Source organism: Cnephaeus nilssonii (assembly GCF_951640355.1).
Source record: "Cnephaeus nilssonii genome assembly, chromosome: 11".
In the NCBI taxonomy this organism is placed as follows: domain Eukaryota; kingdom Metazoa; phylum Chordata; class Mammalia; order Chiroptera; family Vespertilionidae; genus Cnephaeus; species Cnephaeus nilssonii.
In genome coordinates, this window is record NC_137082.1 from 58,200,241 (window position 1) to 58,217,008 (window position 16,768).

The 16,768-nt window shown below is 41.3% G+C and overlaps 1 protein-coding gene across 19 annotated transcripts in view; it reads right to left on the reverse strand.

The window, feature by feature from the left end:
- Positions 1–16,768, reverse strand: part of DLGAP1 (DLG associated protein 1) — a gene marked incomplete at both ends in the record, with an annotated part of 241,746 nt that overhangs the window by 69,150 nt on the left and 155,828 nt on the right. For 10 of the 19 annotated variants that reach the window (XM_079785220.1, XM_079785209.1, XM_079785224.1 and 7 more), the window contains one exon: positions 8,560–8,589. The exons of the other annotated variants lie outside the window; for them this stretch is intronic. In XM_079785220.1, coding sequence (XP_079641346.1) covers positions 8,560–8,589 — 30 coding nt within the window. The remainder of the gene's footprint in view (positions 1–8,559; positions 8,590–16,768) is intronic. 19 annotated transcript variants of the gene reach the window in all.

The window sequence follows — 16,768 nt, forward strand, 5'->3', positions numbered from 1 at the left end:
TAAATTTTAATTCTCTCTTTGCATAAATGCTGCCTCTTCTGGATAGTAAGACTAGGTCGGGTTCATCTTCCCATCCCCATGGCCTGGTATAGGGCATGGCATAGTGTAGGCATTTAATAACTTTACCCATTAATTTTTCTTAAATAAGTAGATTACTAACAATGCAGTAATAAAATGTTATGTTTGGAAACAGAGTTAAAACTGCTGCATATGCCTGGCCGATGTGGTTCAGTGGTTGAGCACCGACCCATAAACTAAGAGGTGCCAGGTTTGATTCCAGGTCAGGGCACATACCTAGTTGTGGGCTTGATCCCCAGTAGGGGGTATGCAGGAAGCAGCTGATCAATGTCTCTCTTTCATGGATGTTTCTATGTCTCTATCCTTCTCCCTTCCCCTCTCTCTAACAATAAGAACAATAAGAAAATACATTAAAAAAACAAAAACAAAAAACCTATTGCAGAAAGTTATGCTACACAACAATAGAACCAATTACAGTGGGCTGATGTGGTGTGATCATGTGCTAATCATTCCCCCAAGCATTGTTTAGGAGTGGTGACTCTTGGATTTAAATATGTAGACTATAGTTGTAGATACATAATATTTATTTATGTCAGCGAAATTACTACAGTGTTTTTTCCAACATATGGCCTACTCACAAAAATTAGTTAAAAATGACAGTGAATTTATAACAAAAAAACCTGTTAATATAATTATAAGCAAATCTTGGTTAAAAGCATTTTAAAATTAACTGGGTGTTAATTTTCACATATGACATACAGACCAGAAATTTTGTCTGTTAAATCTGAAGTCAGTCAAATCAAGGTCTGAAAACTTGAGGGTTTACTGTGTCTCCTCACGGGCACTGGTTCAACGAACCTTAAGCTCAACAGAGTTGTATCTGGTGGACTTCTATTTTCACCTAAGGATGCATGTTGGTTAAAACTAGGAAATACCTAAAACTCCACAAAAAATTTCTCCAAAACATTTCAGATCCACTGTGGGGAAGCATGGGACTTGGTTGGAAGGTCTGTAAGGTGGAATCTAGAAAGGTCGGGGGCCACTGGGGGTCCTTGCCGAAGGCGGCAGCCCCTGTCTTGACTTTTGCAAACAAGTTTGACCCCCCCGGGCGTTTTACTAGGATCTTTATGCTTAGACTTCAAAATGTCCTTGTTTGAAAGACACTACAGATACAGGTACTTTCTCAAGGATGCTTACTCTGCTGATTGTATCTAAAGGTTAATTTTAGTTCAAGCTGTTGTAACAATAAAAGCCTAAGGAGGTAGGCAATTGGGGCTATTTACTCCTAAAGCAAACTAGCCCCTTAGCCTCTCTTTCACAGAAATATGTGTCAGAGTAATCATTCATTCGTCGTTCAGGGTCTGCCAGTCAGCCCTGGCAATCTACAAAGCTTTTGGACTGGTATTTGATTTTACATTTCATTGATAATATTATTGTAAAAATGCTTTGGTTTTTTTCCTCAGTGAAACCAAACAAATGTCATAATGTATGTCCTTCCTAATTAACGCAGTCATGGCTTCAACAAAACTATTGTATATGTAGCTGTGGTGATATTTAAATCTGTAAGCATCTTAGTGGAACATGAAATACATGCAGGATCAACATGAAGTTGATTTTATAGTTCATTTGACTGGGCATGGTGGATAATTTAAGAGAGTGTGATTCCCAGGTTCATACTCCAAATCACAGCAGTAAGTGATTTCAGCAGTTGTCTAGATTATGGTGTGTCCTAAAATTAACATGAAGGTCAGACTATCATTTTATTTTATTTATTTACTAGAGGCCCGGTACACAGATTCATGCACTGGTGGGGTCCCTCGGCCTGGCCTGTGGGGATCAGGCTGAAACTGGCTCTCTGACATCCCCAAGGGGTCCTGGATTGCGAGAGGGTGGTTCTCGGGTGACGCACCTCAGAATCAGGCTCCCTCCTCTCTCATTCCGGGTGCGTCACCCAAGAACAGCAGCTGCCAAGTCACCACAGCTGCCAAGTCACTGCACCTCGGCAGCTCCTGCATTGAGCTTCTGACCCCTGGTGGTCACTGCGCATCATAGCTACCGGTCGAACGGTTGAATGGTCAGGCGGTCGCTTAGGCTTTTATATATATAGATTTATTTTTGCTTTCAGACTATCATTTAAAGGTCATTTTCTGAATTTGGGACTCAAGTACAAAAGGGGCTTTGCTATCACTATTAAATTAGCCTCAAAGACTGCTAATTAGACTACAGTCCTTAAAAGCTGCCTTCTTAGGCAGCTTAATCAGTTCAGTTATTCTTTTAAAGTAAGAACTTTGTTTACATTGAAAACTTCCACTAGATTGCTAAAAATAATAAAAACAAACATATAGACATTACACTCTTAAAAAAACAAACAAAAGAAAATAAATCAGTGATTCAATGGGCAGATTTTCCTTTACAGCTTGCCTTTGATTTATAAATTCCTATTTCCTGTCCCAGGGAGGGTAGTAAAAGCTAGTTTATGGTGCTTTAACTGCAAACTGTCTTTGGGTTATGCTAATTTGTTGCTAGGTACTCAAGGCTGCTTATTCAGCACAAACTACTAGTTTTTGGCTACAGAAAGCTGCTCTCTGGATATCTGTGGTTGTTGTCACTTTAGTTCTCTTAATTCAAAACCTTCCATATTCTTGATAAGTGTTGACAAATGGCACACTCAGGAACACAGTGAATTTATAATCGACTTCATAAAAAACATTATTAATATTGATGAAATCAGTCTTTATCTAATACTTTGTTGGATTAGCCTGAAAACCTTTCCTCTTCTCCTCACTAACCCCCCCCCCTCCCCACCCCCCAGGACTGGAAGAGCAGGTGAGGGGACATTCCATCTGATGGAAACACCCCCAGTTTGGGTTGTGATTGGCTCCTGGCACTGTTCACCTGGGAGACTGCTCCTGGATCCATGTAGAGGTCATGGTTCCCAGCGAGGTGATCAGGAACTCTATTCCCTCTAAGTTCTTTCAAAGTGGAGAAGCAACTGTTTATGTTGCTTGTTTGTCTATGGCTTTGCCCCAACTGAAACTGACTTCAGTGGTACTATGATATAACCCTAGAGGAATGATCATTTGTTTGCCAGATCTTCGGACGCTGAAAAAAGGAGAGATGCAGGGAAGTCAGCAGAGAAAGAGGAAAGGTAAAGAAGAGAACAAGAGTTTATTGAGCACTTACTGTATGCTGTTTACTGTGTTAAATCAGCTTGTTTAGCCTTAAGAAATAGAGATCTCCATTTTATTGGTGAGGGCACCAAGGCAAATAGTGGTTACTTGCCAAAACTATAAGTGGTTACTTGCCAAACTAATGGTTGGCTTTCTGTTGCCTGATGGGCCCCCAATCCTGATTCCATGCCTTCTATTGCACCTGTAGAAACAGAGGAGTGCAGCTGGGATACAGGAGGAGGAGAGGGAAGGGAGGAAGGGAAAAAAGAAAAACTAAACAAAGAAAAACCGAGAGAGCTCTGAAATGCTGCCAATAGTTAGTATTCCAGGTCAGTTCTATCTGAGGTGAGGGTCATCCTAAGCAAGACCACAAACTAGGCATACCTTGCGTCTGGGTCACATTGCCCCATCTTTGCCATTTCGGGAGGGTCCTAGTTTTAAGAAGCTGTTTGGTAAATTCTCAACTTAAATTCTCATCCCTCAGAGACATTGCTATGTAATAGGAACATTTTGCCAAAAGTATAATGACAATTTTCTGCAAAATACATTTGAGAAGGGAACACTTATTTGCTTAGTAGGATGATCCAGCTTCCAGGTTAGCCTTGTAAGCAGAAAGTCTGTTCGTTTTGTTTTTGTTTTGTTTTGTTTTAAGTTGCAGAGACAACTCTCTCCAGTCTTGCTTTCAGTTTCTACAATATTGCATTTTTAGATTCCTGACCCTCCTTCACATTTCACTCTGGGTTTTGGAATGGGGAGGAATTCCTTCCCTATCTGTAGCAATCTGGCTTGAAGGCCTGTAAAGAGGTTTTGTTTTAATTTCAATAGTAACTAGTGGAAACTTCATTCCAAATTTATTACTAGAAATAGGCCCACCAGCTATCTATTTGTTAATGGGTTTACCACAGTCTAACTTGACAAATGAACATATAGCTTTGCTTAAAAAGTAGAAAGACAGTGACAAAAATAGAATTCACCTGGGGAGGAAATGACATCAATACATTTAGAATACTTTTTAAATGTTAAAACCATTTGGGGTTGCTATAGACCGAATAGTTGTGTTTACCAAAATTAATATGTTGACATTGTAACCTCCAGGGTGATGGTATTAGGAGGTGGGGCTTTGGGGAGGTGAATAGGCCGTAAGGATAAAGCCTTCATGAATGAAATCAGTGTCCTTATCAAAGAGACCCCAGAGAGCTCCTGTCTACCTTCCACATGTGAGGGCACAGCGAGAAGTCAGTAGTCTGCAACCCAGAAGAGGGTCTTCACCAGACATACATTCTGCCATTGACCAAATCTTAAACTTCCAGCCTCCACCATTGTGAGAAATAGATGTATGGCAATTTGTTAGAGCAGCCTAAATAGACTAAGGCAAGGGTATTTTGGGATTCATCCCATGTCATATGGAAAATAGAATTGAAGCAAAGCAAATGAGTATCCCACTCCTCAACACACATGTAAAGTTAGATCAGAGCTTTGCAACAGAAAAGCAGCTCTACTTTTACAGGTTTACAATACAGCTGTGGATTTTGAAAATGGGGACAAAAATTGCATCAAGTTTTTACTTGATTTATTTTTCCCCATATTTGAGGATTTGTTGCAATTCCTGGGTCTGAGGCCATGAGGTCATCAAAAACACCACCTTGGATGTGACAACAGTCCCGAGTCCCCTGCTTTGATGGCTCATGGACCATGATCAGGGAGAAATAAGACACTTAAAAAATATCTAAATGAAATGGAGTGACAAGAAGATAAAGAAAAACAGAAGCTTCACATGCCAGGGGAGCTTTTGTTTATGAAATCACAGCTGTTCACAGAGGTTTTACTGTTGACGCTCACCCGTTCACCTCTAGTGCTAACTGAAACCCCCAGTGTCCCCACCGAGAGGCCATGGGGGGCGGTGGGGGGAGGCTGGGGGTTTGGACAAGGGCTAAAGCCAAACTTCATTCCCTCATATGGGCTTTGAAAAGAACTTGATGTCATTTTGGAATCTGGCCTACCTACCAGGTAGGAACAAATCACCTTTGAGGCAAGTCTCATCACGGAACACACCTTGGATATCAGCTGCAAAGCCTGTCATTAGCCTCCATTGCCTCATCTTGCCCTTTCAGACTTGCCGCCTCCCTGCCCGAATGCTCCCACTCCCCTCATGTCTGAACTCATCTCCTCATATGCTGGATAAAGAGCTTCTGGTTGGGGCTGGGCCCTCCCTCCCTGGAAATAGCTGCCTTCGGAATATCAGAGAAATTCTAATCAGGCGTGACTCAGCTCTTCCGTGACCTCTGTTTTCATTTTTCCTCAATTAGGCTGCTGCACTGGTCTTACTTGTGGAAATGTGTGTCCCTCCCTCCACCTCCTCCCTCCTCGCTCAATTTCAAGAGGAAAAATCCCTTTTAAGAGGAATATTTAGAATTCTTGCCCTGGGATGGTTTTTCTCTCCCTCGCCATTGCCCTTACCAGCTCCCCTTCCCCTCAATTTGCTGTCTGGATGTTTCTCCCTTACACCAGTGTTCTCAGAGTTTGGGCTTATCAGTCTAAAATTAGATTCCAGATTTCTTCACTGTTATCGATAAAACTTTGCAGTTCTTTCTTTCCAACTTGTTTTTCCCCATTCAAATATTTCTTTACTTCAAACTAAGTAAAACATCGATACGTGTTTCTTTTTAAGTATAATTTTAAGTCTTTAAAATGTGGAAGGACAGTTCACTTTAATCTTACCATTAATGTGATACAGGCCTTTTCTTTCTGCTGAATTTAAAAGCTTATGAGAAGCTGCAAAATGCTGGAGGGGGCACCCCTGCTTCAGAGGAAGAGGAGAAATAAAACTGCAAGCAAAATTACTTGGTAGGAAGGAGCAAATGGAATCTGTTGATTTTCTCTTATGACTTTGACAATTGTTTTATTTTTTAAAAGAGAACAGAAAAGGAAAAGATAAAGCACCTAAAATAGTAATGCTATTTTCAGAGTTCTAGGATAATCCAGAACAGGGTCATTTTTGAAGAAAAAGAAATAGGTTTCATTTCTGGCAGTGGATCCGGCCACTGATTTGCATATTCCTTGACATGATAAGTTGTATGACGATGCCTTGAGTTCATTCCACAGATGGAAAACAGCAAGTACAGGAATTAGCTAAATATTCACAGGGACTACCATCTGAGGTTTGATTTGGAATCAAGAGAGCGTCCGACACACATTTCACTGAGCATGCTTGTCAAAAATCTCACATTCCAGATGCACCAAGAATGCATGCATTGAGCACACACACACCCCGGCCGACAACTGCATCCCAGGCGGCCCCTGCAACATATATGTTCTAACACAGTTACAACAGAGCATGCTCCAAAGCCTTCAACAGCCCTCAGCCAATCAGCTGCCAAAAAGATGCTCAAGCAGCAGTTGAAGTGGGCCTGGCCTCTGGTATCCAAGGCCACTCCAGAGAACTTCCTGTGACTCAGAGGAGGTGATGAGGAGGCTGTCAAAAAAGCCCCCAACAGTCAGCCTGCTTCCTGCCCTCACTATTCCTTACTCTCATCTTTCTCTGGAGACCATATACCTGTTTTAGGGGTTCAGATAGGCCACGCTACCTAGTAGTAACAGTAGTTACTAGCAAAATAATGAACAGAACAATGGTTATAGCTGAAGCATCGTTTTTACATTATCGAATGTTCTCTTAGCTTTCTACAAAATTTATTTTGTTTTCCTGTCCTTTTTGTTGTAAGTGGAATACCGTGCTTAAGCCAAGCAGGCAATGTAAAGCTCCGACTTCAAGGCCATTTCTTGATAAAACATCAAACAGCCCAGAATGGACCAACTGCTATCTGGAATTCTACAGATAATGAACTGAAACGGGGAGCCTGCTTGCGTGGGAGTCTCTGCCCGCAAGGTCTTTCTCATGGGCCTGCTTGCTTTTGTTGCCACTTCTATGTTTTGTCGGGCGCGGAGAGGTTTGGAAAGCCTCTCAATACAATTGCATGTTACCGAGCACGGGCAAGGTGCATTCCTGCTTAGCCTCGCAGAGGCCCGAAACACGCCCCGTGGCCGCAGGGGCTCCTGGAGGCGACATCATTGTGGTCCTCCCTCTCGACCGGGAAGCACCACTGTCGGCACCTGCTCCCGGTCCCTGCCTTGCCTTAGAGGAGCAGCATGCTTTCTGCCAGGCGTGTCAGAAATATCGCCTTTGAAACGTCGTTTTGGAAAAAAGAAATGCGATGGTACTAAATCTACAGAAGGCAGAGTCCCCCACTAGGGACTTGCCAGCCCAATGGGTATGTTACTGAGCCCCTTTCTCATCCTCAACGTTGGCACTCCAGCCCTCCCAACCCTTTATTTGAGTCAAGCGGATGGTCTCACCACTCCAACCCCCTTGCATTTTCCCACTCCCCACCTCCATGCATTGCCCATTCATCAAGCCACATCGCCCTTTAAACGTGAAGACTCACCTTAAACCCCACCACCTCTTCCAAGGAGCCTCCCCTCCGAAGCATGACCGACAAACTCCCAATAGATGAGAACACACACATCCCAAAACAAACACAGAAACTCACAAAAAGAGAAAATTACACATTCTCTACTTTCAGATATATGCGTCTATGAGGGCCAGGGAATCAACTTTATGCCAATAACCAATTAACCATTTCAAACAATGAGGTATTTTTAATCGTCTTGGGGGTTACTCAGCAAAATGCTGCTACGTGTCTTCTCTTCCCCAATGATTCTCCTCTTTCTTTAAATCCCTCTTCCTTTTCTTCTCAGCTTCTTGAATGCATAACTAATGGGGACTGCCACTTGCCCGATATGGATGATATGGAAAACACTAGAGGAAGCTGGGCCTCGAAACCCGCCCTGGGTGGTGACTCACACAGCTCGGGAAGAACCTGCACTTGCGCCTGGCAAATGCCTTAGCCACTTGATTTTGTCATCAGGAAGCCTGGATGACTACGGGCTTATATATTCTTGGGCAAACATGTCTGCTACGTTGGCACAAGGGACCAAAACACTCTAGAGAAGGCTCTGCTGAAAGATTGGGGGCAAGGCTGCTGGTAAGACCCAATGTCCAGCCTCAAAGAAGGCCTTTGGAGAGCCACAGGATCCCTACAGAGCCCTGGATCTGAGGCAATCACATCAGAAAATACAAACAGATACGTTCGCTTGTAAATGCTGCCCTCTCGGGTCAGCGTTCATGCCACTTGTGGAGGGTGGAGAGACTTGTGGCAGAAAGTGATCAGAACGAGGAGAAACACAGATGGAATGGCAATAGCTGGCAATTAGAACATGGCACCAAACACCACTGCCACAGAAGCTTACTAGCTATAAAGCCACGCTATGCAACCTTGAAGCAAAACATTACTGATTTTGTGGTTGTAAAACATACCTTCAACTGCAGAACTCAGTTTTATGACACCTTGAATAAAAACAAAAAGTGGCAGTTATATAATGGACTCGAAATACCTTTTCCAGTCTTCTCTTAACAAACACATGCTTCAGATCTGGACTTTTTTTTTTTTCTGGCATTTTGATAATTTAACTAAACAAACGTTGACTTCAAGAACTAAGTAACTTTCAGTCTGTGATTAGACATCATAGGTGTCTTCATTTCCCCAGGAAAATCATTCAAGGGAGTTTTTCATGAAAATGATCTGACATGTTTCTGGGTGAAACAAAGACTAATCTGTCTGTCTGACTATTTCTGTACATAAATCACGCTGGATAATGGATTAATAAAACTTCCCACAATGGCCACCAGCGTCTAGTACTTCCTATTTATGACTGTGTATAGCGATCCTTTGATATAGGCTGGAGCAGGGTTTCTGTTGAAATATGTAACAGGTGGTTAAAACCATGGTGTGATCTGGCAACCCCCTTCTTTGGGGTGGTTGGGTTGCAGGCGTTTTCTGGTCTGAGTGTTGGGCAGTCCCACTCCCTGCAGGTCAGACAGAGAGAGGACTACTCGAGCATGCCAAATTTTTCAGGAAGCAAGTGCACATGACCCTTGTGCTTTTTGGGTGAATTCAAAGGTAAAAATACAAAACTAAGATAAATTAGACCTGCTTCAATGATTTGATTTAAAAAGTTTTCTTTTGTAAGTAATAGTTTTAAATAAACAATATTCCCCCAATTCTCTGTGATAGCCATGATCTGTAGGCTGAGCAAAAATGTCTACAGCTTTGTTTGGTTGACATCCCTGTTCTCTTTGAAGTTGGAGGAGTTTCAAATTAAAAATGGAAAAAAAAATTGGTAAACCAAATGGGCATCAGCATGAACACACTCTGATTTTAGCAGATTATGTTCACAAAAAAGACAAACTTGCTCTTTATCATAAATTTCAAGTTACCTGTTGAATTTCATGTTTCCTGCAGAACCAGTAGTGTCTGTCTGCTCTGTGTTTAACAAGGGACTCTTCAGGGGGAAAAGTATGTATACTATATGTATGTGTGCTTATTATAAATTTTGCTAATATGAATGATGTGTAGTACACAATCTACAAATAATAATAGAATATACAGTACTCTTTATTGCAAGTTCTATTAGAGCCAATTGACTCTCCCATAATGCTTCTGTTGATTTTGGCCAAACAGTTGTCTCCACAGCCAGCAAACCAACCATGATTTGACAAATTCATGCATTGAGTAGCGTCCCAACTGCTCTTTTCCCTATACATTTATTATCATTACATCTTTTATATGATCTATTGTTAAACTATTTTTTTACGTTCATATAAATTATTGTCATTAAATTAAAACTCTTTCAACTTCAACACTATGCAGATACTACCACCATGACCTATTTCAAGCTACCAGTTTGATGTCACTGAACATGGAGTTGAGAAGAGATAAGCAGTAGCAACACCATTGTATAGTATTTCATTATACAAGTACAGTAGATATAAACAACCTTAAGAGTATAGATAGCAGTAGTTAGATGATTATGATGTAAGGATTTTTAGGTATTTACTACCTTTGTTGTGTGTGTGTTTTTTTTTGTTTTTGTTAATCCTCACCTGAGGATATTTTTCCATTGATTTATAGAGAGAGTGGAAGGGAGAGAGAGAGAAACATGGATGTAAGAGAGACACATCAAAATTGGTTGCCTCCTGCACAAGCCCCGACCAGGGCTGGGGATTAAACCTGCAACTGAGATATGTGCCCTTGACTGGAATCGAACCCGGGACCCTTCAGTTTGCAGGCTGAGCCAAACTGGCTAGAGCTATTACCTTTGTTTTTAATATAACTTATTTAATTGTAAGTTTAAATGATTTAATTTGTAATAATGGCTGTGTTTAATAATGGACTCACAAAATTTCTGAAAATGTAACAACTAGCTCTCCCAACCTGGTCTGAACCAGGTCTAGCATAGCATTATCTTAACTGATGTTTCTTTCTACTCAGGCCCAGAAAAGAAAATCTTAAACTTCAAAATACTTTCTGAGTTATTCACAAAAAGGATTATAATTTAACTGAACAAGCTGAATGTGAGTAAGCTTAGCATTTACTATTACGTTGCTAGTAATTTCAAAACCTGTCTTATGCAAAAGTATATTGTACATAGGTCACCTTGGAAATAACAGTCATTGACAATCAACTAAGAACACAACCTAAACAGACTTGGCATCCTTTTGGTCAGGTGACTATGCCAAGAGGTATGAGTCATTGGCTTATTAAACAATGATCCTGTCTTTTGTAAACTGTAGAATCTTTATACAGGAAACCAGGTCAAAATATTGATTTTTTTCAGCCATATTTGTTTTTGTGTTTAACCATGTTGTCAGCAACAGTGAAAGGACCAGGCCCTCTAATCAGTGTGTAGAAATAGGCACTATGCAAGTAAAGCAAGAAAATCTAAACAAGTTCTTATAGGAGATGTGGGTGGTGATGGACCAGAGCCCAGGAATGCATTTGTTGGGTAAGAGGGAAAAGATAAGTTAAAAAACAAATAAAAGTCTGACTTTAGGACTCTAATTATAAAGATTATCTTAATAAAAACTTTAGTGATTCATTAGCTCCATATGAACTGTTCTTATTTTTTTAAAACTCAAATCAAGCTCTTTTTTTTTATAGTAGGACTAGAGGCCCAGTGCATGATTGAATCATGCACGTGTAGGGTCCCCTACACGCTTTCGCTTTTCGCGGTGGAGCTGGGTGCCTGTCCACTGGTGCCGGAGAGACAGGCACCCAGCTCCCCCACTTTTGATGGTCCGCGGCCCCCCTCAGTGGCAGCGGATCCGTGCCTCTCAATGGCCGGATAGGCCACCTCGAGTCCCGCCCCCCAGCCTCCCGCTGCCCAATCGTGGGCGTAGCAGAGTGATGCTAATTTACATGTTACTCTATTATTAGATAGGATAGGCCTTTATATTACAAGTAACTATGCTATAGTGAAAATAAAAAAGTAGCTAAATCTAGTTGGATAGCTAATATTAACATTTTACAAAAAATTATAGAATGAGGGACAATATGTGTTATCTTATAATAGGAATACTTTTTAAAAGTTTGAATATTTAAGAAATGATTAATGTTGATGCTGAAAAGTTACACACAGCACTGCTGACTTCCAGGACACACAATAGACATTATCTGGTGACTGGCTGACAGTGACATTGCCTGGAATTCAGTGTGAGCCATAACACATACACATATGTACTGTATATACACACAATGGATCCTACCCTCCCCACCCCACATTTAATTCTTCATAGTTTGCAGAAGTGTTTGAAAAATAGAAAAAAACACAAAAGAGAGAAAAGGAAAAGAAAACAAACTGTTCTTTCCTCAACTTGATATCTTTAGTGTAGTAAAATTCCCAATCTGTGGGTGATTCATGCAGACCATGTCCATTGTCTTCCTACAAGTCAGAGCCAATCACTAACCAGAAATGCTTTCTGCAGCAGTTCTCAAAATCCAAAGTTACTCCACCGTCTTTCCTACCACTCTCACCTAATGATTAATTTCAATGGATCTAAAATAATTCTTAGGAGAAAGGGTCAGGTTAAAGTGTGAATGACGAGGGCTCACTAAAACCCTCCAATGATACTTCATTGTTGTTGAAATACTAATCAAAATTTTAACCCTGGCCATCAAGGCCCAATGTGACATATCCCTGCTTATTTTCCTATTTATTCTACTTCATCTCACTTGACTTTCTCTTTTATTCAATACTAGAGGCCTGGTGCACAAATAAGGTCCCCTGGCCTGCTGGATCGGGCTGAAACCGGTTCTCCAACATTCCCCGAGGGAGCCCAGTTGCGAGAGGGCACAGGCCAGGCCAAGGGATCCCACTGGTGCATGATGGGGCCGGGGAAAGACATGGGAGGTTGGCCAGCCGGGGAGGGATTGTGGGAGGGCTCCAGGGCGTGGGCAGCCGGTCTTGCTCAGTCACAGTTGGCCAGACCCCAGCAGCAAGCTAACCTACTGGTCAGAGTGTATGCCCCCTGGTGGTCAGTGCACGTCATAGCGAGCGGTTCATCAGCCTTAGCATATCATTAACATATTACGCTTTGATTGGTTGAACAGCCGACCCGATGACTGAACACTTAGCATATTAGGCTTTTATTATATAGGATGCTTTAGTCACTTCTGTCTTCTTCCTGTTCTTTGCAATGCTAATGACTTTCTACCCCTGGCTATTGCACTTGCTGCTCCTTCTGGCTTAAGTATTCTTCCCTAACCTGCCAGTCTGCCTACAGCTAGCTCTTTCTCTTCTTTCAGATTTTACTTCAAATGTCACTTCCACGGAGAGTTCTTCCTTGATTACTGTATTTAGAGCAGCCTCAGCAATAACTCTCTAGACCAGCAGTGGGGAACCTTTTTCTGCCAAGGGCCAGTTGGATATTTATAACATAATTTGCACGCTATACAAAATTATCAACTTAAAAATTAGCCTGCTATATTTGGTCAAAGGTTTAATTAACTCAACCCTAATGTCTTGGCAGGGCCAGACCAAATGATTTTGTGGGCCTTGTACAGCCTGAAGGCTGGACATTCCCCACCCTTGCTCTAGACCATCTTTCTCTTTTATTTTTTATTATTTTCATAGCAGTCATCACTACATAGAATTATCTCACTGACTTATCATTTGGTTCCTTGTTTATATCTATTTCCTCATTAGAATTAAGCAGAGTGAGGGCAGAGACCTACCTGCTCTGCCTTGCTTGCTGCTGTAACTCCCCTGACTAGAACAGTGCCTGGCATAGAGTAAATATTTAATAAATATTATCATTACCAAGTATTTCTAGGTATCCTAAAAGAGGATTTTATTTATCCCAGCAAATGTACTTCAAACTTGTTACCTTCACTGTGAATATTGCTGACTAGAGTCCTCAGATTTCATTATAATGACCACTGTCTGTTTAACTCAGAGGCTAGTCTTCATGGAGTTGAACATTGAGGTGTGGAGTGAATATACATAAGTTACAGTAGTTAATTAGGTTTCAGGATTATAATATTGAAAAGGTACCTAAGAAGTATGTTTATCAACTAGTTGGAGACAGATAATGTCCTAAACGGACTTCAAGGAATATTAGCTAATTGATTTTATATCCAAATATCTCTAGAATCTACAGTTCTCACCTCTACTGTCCTAACCCTAAGCCAAATTATCATAGCCATGTTCACATGACGCTGTATGCTAAGAATTGAGAAAGAGGAGCTAAGAAAGAGCCATTCAGTTTTTAAAATCCTCCTCCCAGTGCATTCTTACACTGCAGCTGGAGTGATCTTTTCCAAAGCAAGTACAATTATATGATATCCCTCACTCTTTTAAATATGTTATATGGCTTTTTATAATTCTTAAGATAAAGACAAAAAAGTTCAACATGACTTGCAAAGCTCTTCATGATGTCACCCTTGGCAGAATAAGTATGGCTACAAGTTCCTCCCTTCAGCTGCCATAGAGAGTTGGGGGCTTATGTGCCTTCTTCTTGAATCCAAGCTCTCTGACTGCTTTGACCATTAAAATACAGTGGAAATGATTCTCTCCCAGCGTCTGTGCCCAGGCTTTATGAAACAGACAGCTTCTTCCTCTTGTCTGTTGGATCGTCCCTCTTGGAACCCTGAGATACGAGGTTAGAAGTTCTGAGATTGCTATGATGAAGAGGCCGGGTGCAGACGTTCTGATAAACCACATCAGCTGAGGGAAGAAGCTGGATGGCCTGGAGGAAACTGTTGATGAAAGCTGGGAGGGCAGGAAAAACTGACCTTGGAGATAGAAAGAAAATGCAACTTTTCTGATGTAGTGGCAGAAAGTTTGGCAACATTATGACCTGTAGTAACATGGAAAGTAGAAAATATACTTAGTGAATTCTTAGATTTTAGTGAGAAGATTTCCAGGCAGAATGATTAAAGTGCCAATTCGTTTTTTTTAAATAGTTGCATATAATAAAATGTAGATAAAGACAAGTTAAAGAAAAAAACTGCTCAGTTTTCAAACAATATGTAGAGAAAAATATAGAGCTAGTAATGGTCAGTTTAAAGAAAAAGGTAAAAAGGTTTCACATTTCTAGCCTTTTTAATGGCAAAAGTCTCTCAAAGTAAGAAGTTAATTGAGGGTGAAAATCATCATAAGGGTATGGCTGTAAGACCCTTTTATATGATTTTAGAAATATTTAAGTGTGTGCCTCATAAACTTATACAGAGACATGAGGGCTTCTAAGAATCCTAAGGGTATTGTTCTACAGCAGTCTGATTCTGAGTACAGGCCAAAGAAGGACCTGTATTGAGGAGAATTGTGTATGTGTGTTTTGACTAGTGGAGTAAAGTCTAATAAGATTCATAGGAAGTCCACAAAGATTTTAAGAGAAGTGTACTAGAGGATGCATTATCAGCTTGGACAAAAACGGGCAGTAGTTCAACGTGAAAGAGTTTTTAAAGGCCCCAATCTCCTATGGTCAGGAAATAGGCTGAGAAGATTATACAGCTGCAAATACCATTTCTTATGTTCTATGGACTGAATTGTGCTCCCTCCTCCCCATTCAAATGTTGAGGTCCTAACTAATTCCCAATGTTGGTATTTGGAGATGGGACCTTTGGGATGTGATGAAGTTTGATACGGTCATGAGAGTAGGACCCCCATGATGGGAATAGTGCCTTTATAAGAAGAGGAAGAGAAAGATATTGTTCTCTCCACATGTACACACCGAAGAAAGGCCATGCTAGCACACAGTGCAAGACAGGACGAGCGTTCTCACCACAACCTGACCGTGCTGGCACCCTGATCTCAGACTTCTAGTCTTCAGAATTGGGAGAAATAAATATCTGTTGTTTAAGCCACCCAGGCTATGGTAGTTTGTTATGATAGCCTGAGTTGACTAAGACATTATACAAACAGGACAACTCAGAAGGTGCAACCAAGAGTTTGGAGGGTGGAGACAAGAGTTGCAGAGAATCATTCCCAAGAAGTGGGACTGGGCCCTCTAGGTAAGGAACTGGCAACATATGAATTTCAGAATTGCTATGTACCAGTGATGGCTATGTGCCTCTTGTTCGTCTGCTCTTTGAATGAAAGTGCTCATTGCATCGATTTCACCTCTGTATCATTAGTCTGTGTGTGGAACAGATGCCTTTTCTTTTTAGTTCACAAATCTTCGTACTGAGAGAAACTGTACTAGGGAACTACATCAAAGGAACTTCATCAGCCCCTGGACCTTATTTAGAGGGTAAGAACCTGAATCTCAAACTTAAACTTCATGCCATAAAGAGAAGATTTTTGGAAGGCTTTAGAAGCAGTGAGTATATTTTGCTTTACAGAAGAACCCAAATAATTTGTGTACAGAGGGTGAACCATAGCTGACTAAAAATGGAAACTGTTAAATTAATTGAAACTGTTCCAATTTCAATTAATTTAAACAACAGAATACAAATTAGGTATGAAGAAAACAATTCTGCAAGCAGTGGGAATGGAGGGAACGGAATCTTTACCCAGACATCAGCGCTAAGGCGCGCAACCAGTCCTTCCTCCTTTGGATGAAGGGTGCAGTAGGAAGAAGTTCACAATCTAGTTAGAAATTACTTCTAAACTTAAACTTAGGAATAATGTAAACAATCTGAGCACCCCAACTTCCTTTAGATGCTCAGGAAAGCGTCCTGATTTTCACCAAAGACATAAATGTGAGCGGGCACTGATTGATTTTGTTTTGTTTTTGCCTCTGCACTCCTGTGCCCACACACTCCTGTACCCACACACTCCTGTGCCCACACACTCCTATACCCACACACTCCTGTACCCACACACTCCTGAGCCCACAGATGCCCAGCAGCCTCCTCTTCTCTGCATCAGGGTTATAAAAAGGAATTTAGGCAACTTCAATTGTGCTGAGCTGCCTGTCATTCTCCTTGATCTGGGAGGGCTCTGTGGCTGCTTTGACCAATAAGTGATGCTCTACTAGTATGTGGGCCCAGAACTTATGACTTCCTATCTTTTGGATACTACCCCTGGGAGCCCTGAGCTACCACATAAGAAGTCTTGAAGCAATGCTGGAGGTGCCACTTACAGGTGCTCTGTTCAACCATCTCAGCTGAGCCTACACTCCCAGACATTGAAACTAAGGTGCCAGGCATATAAATAATGCCATCCTGGACCCCTTAGACCAGTCC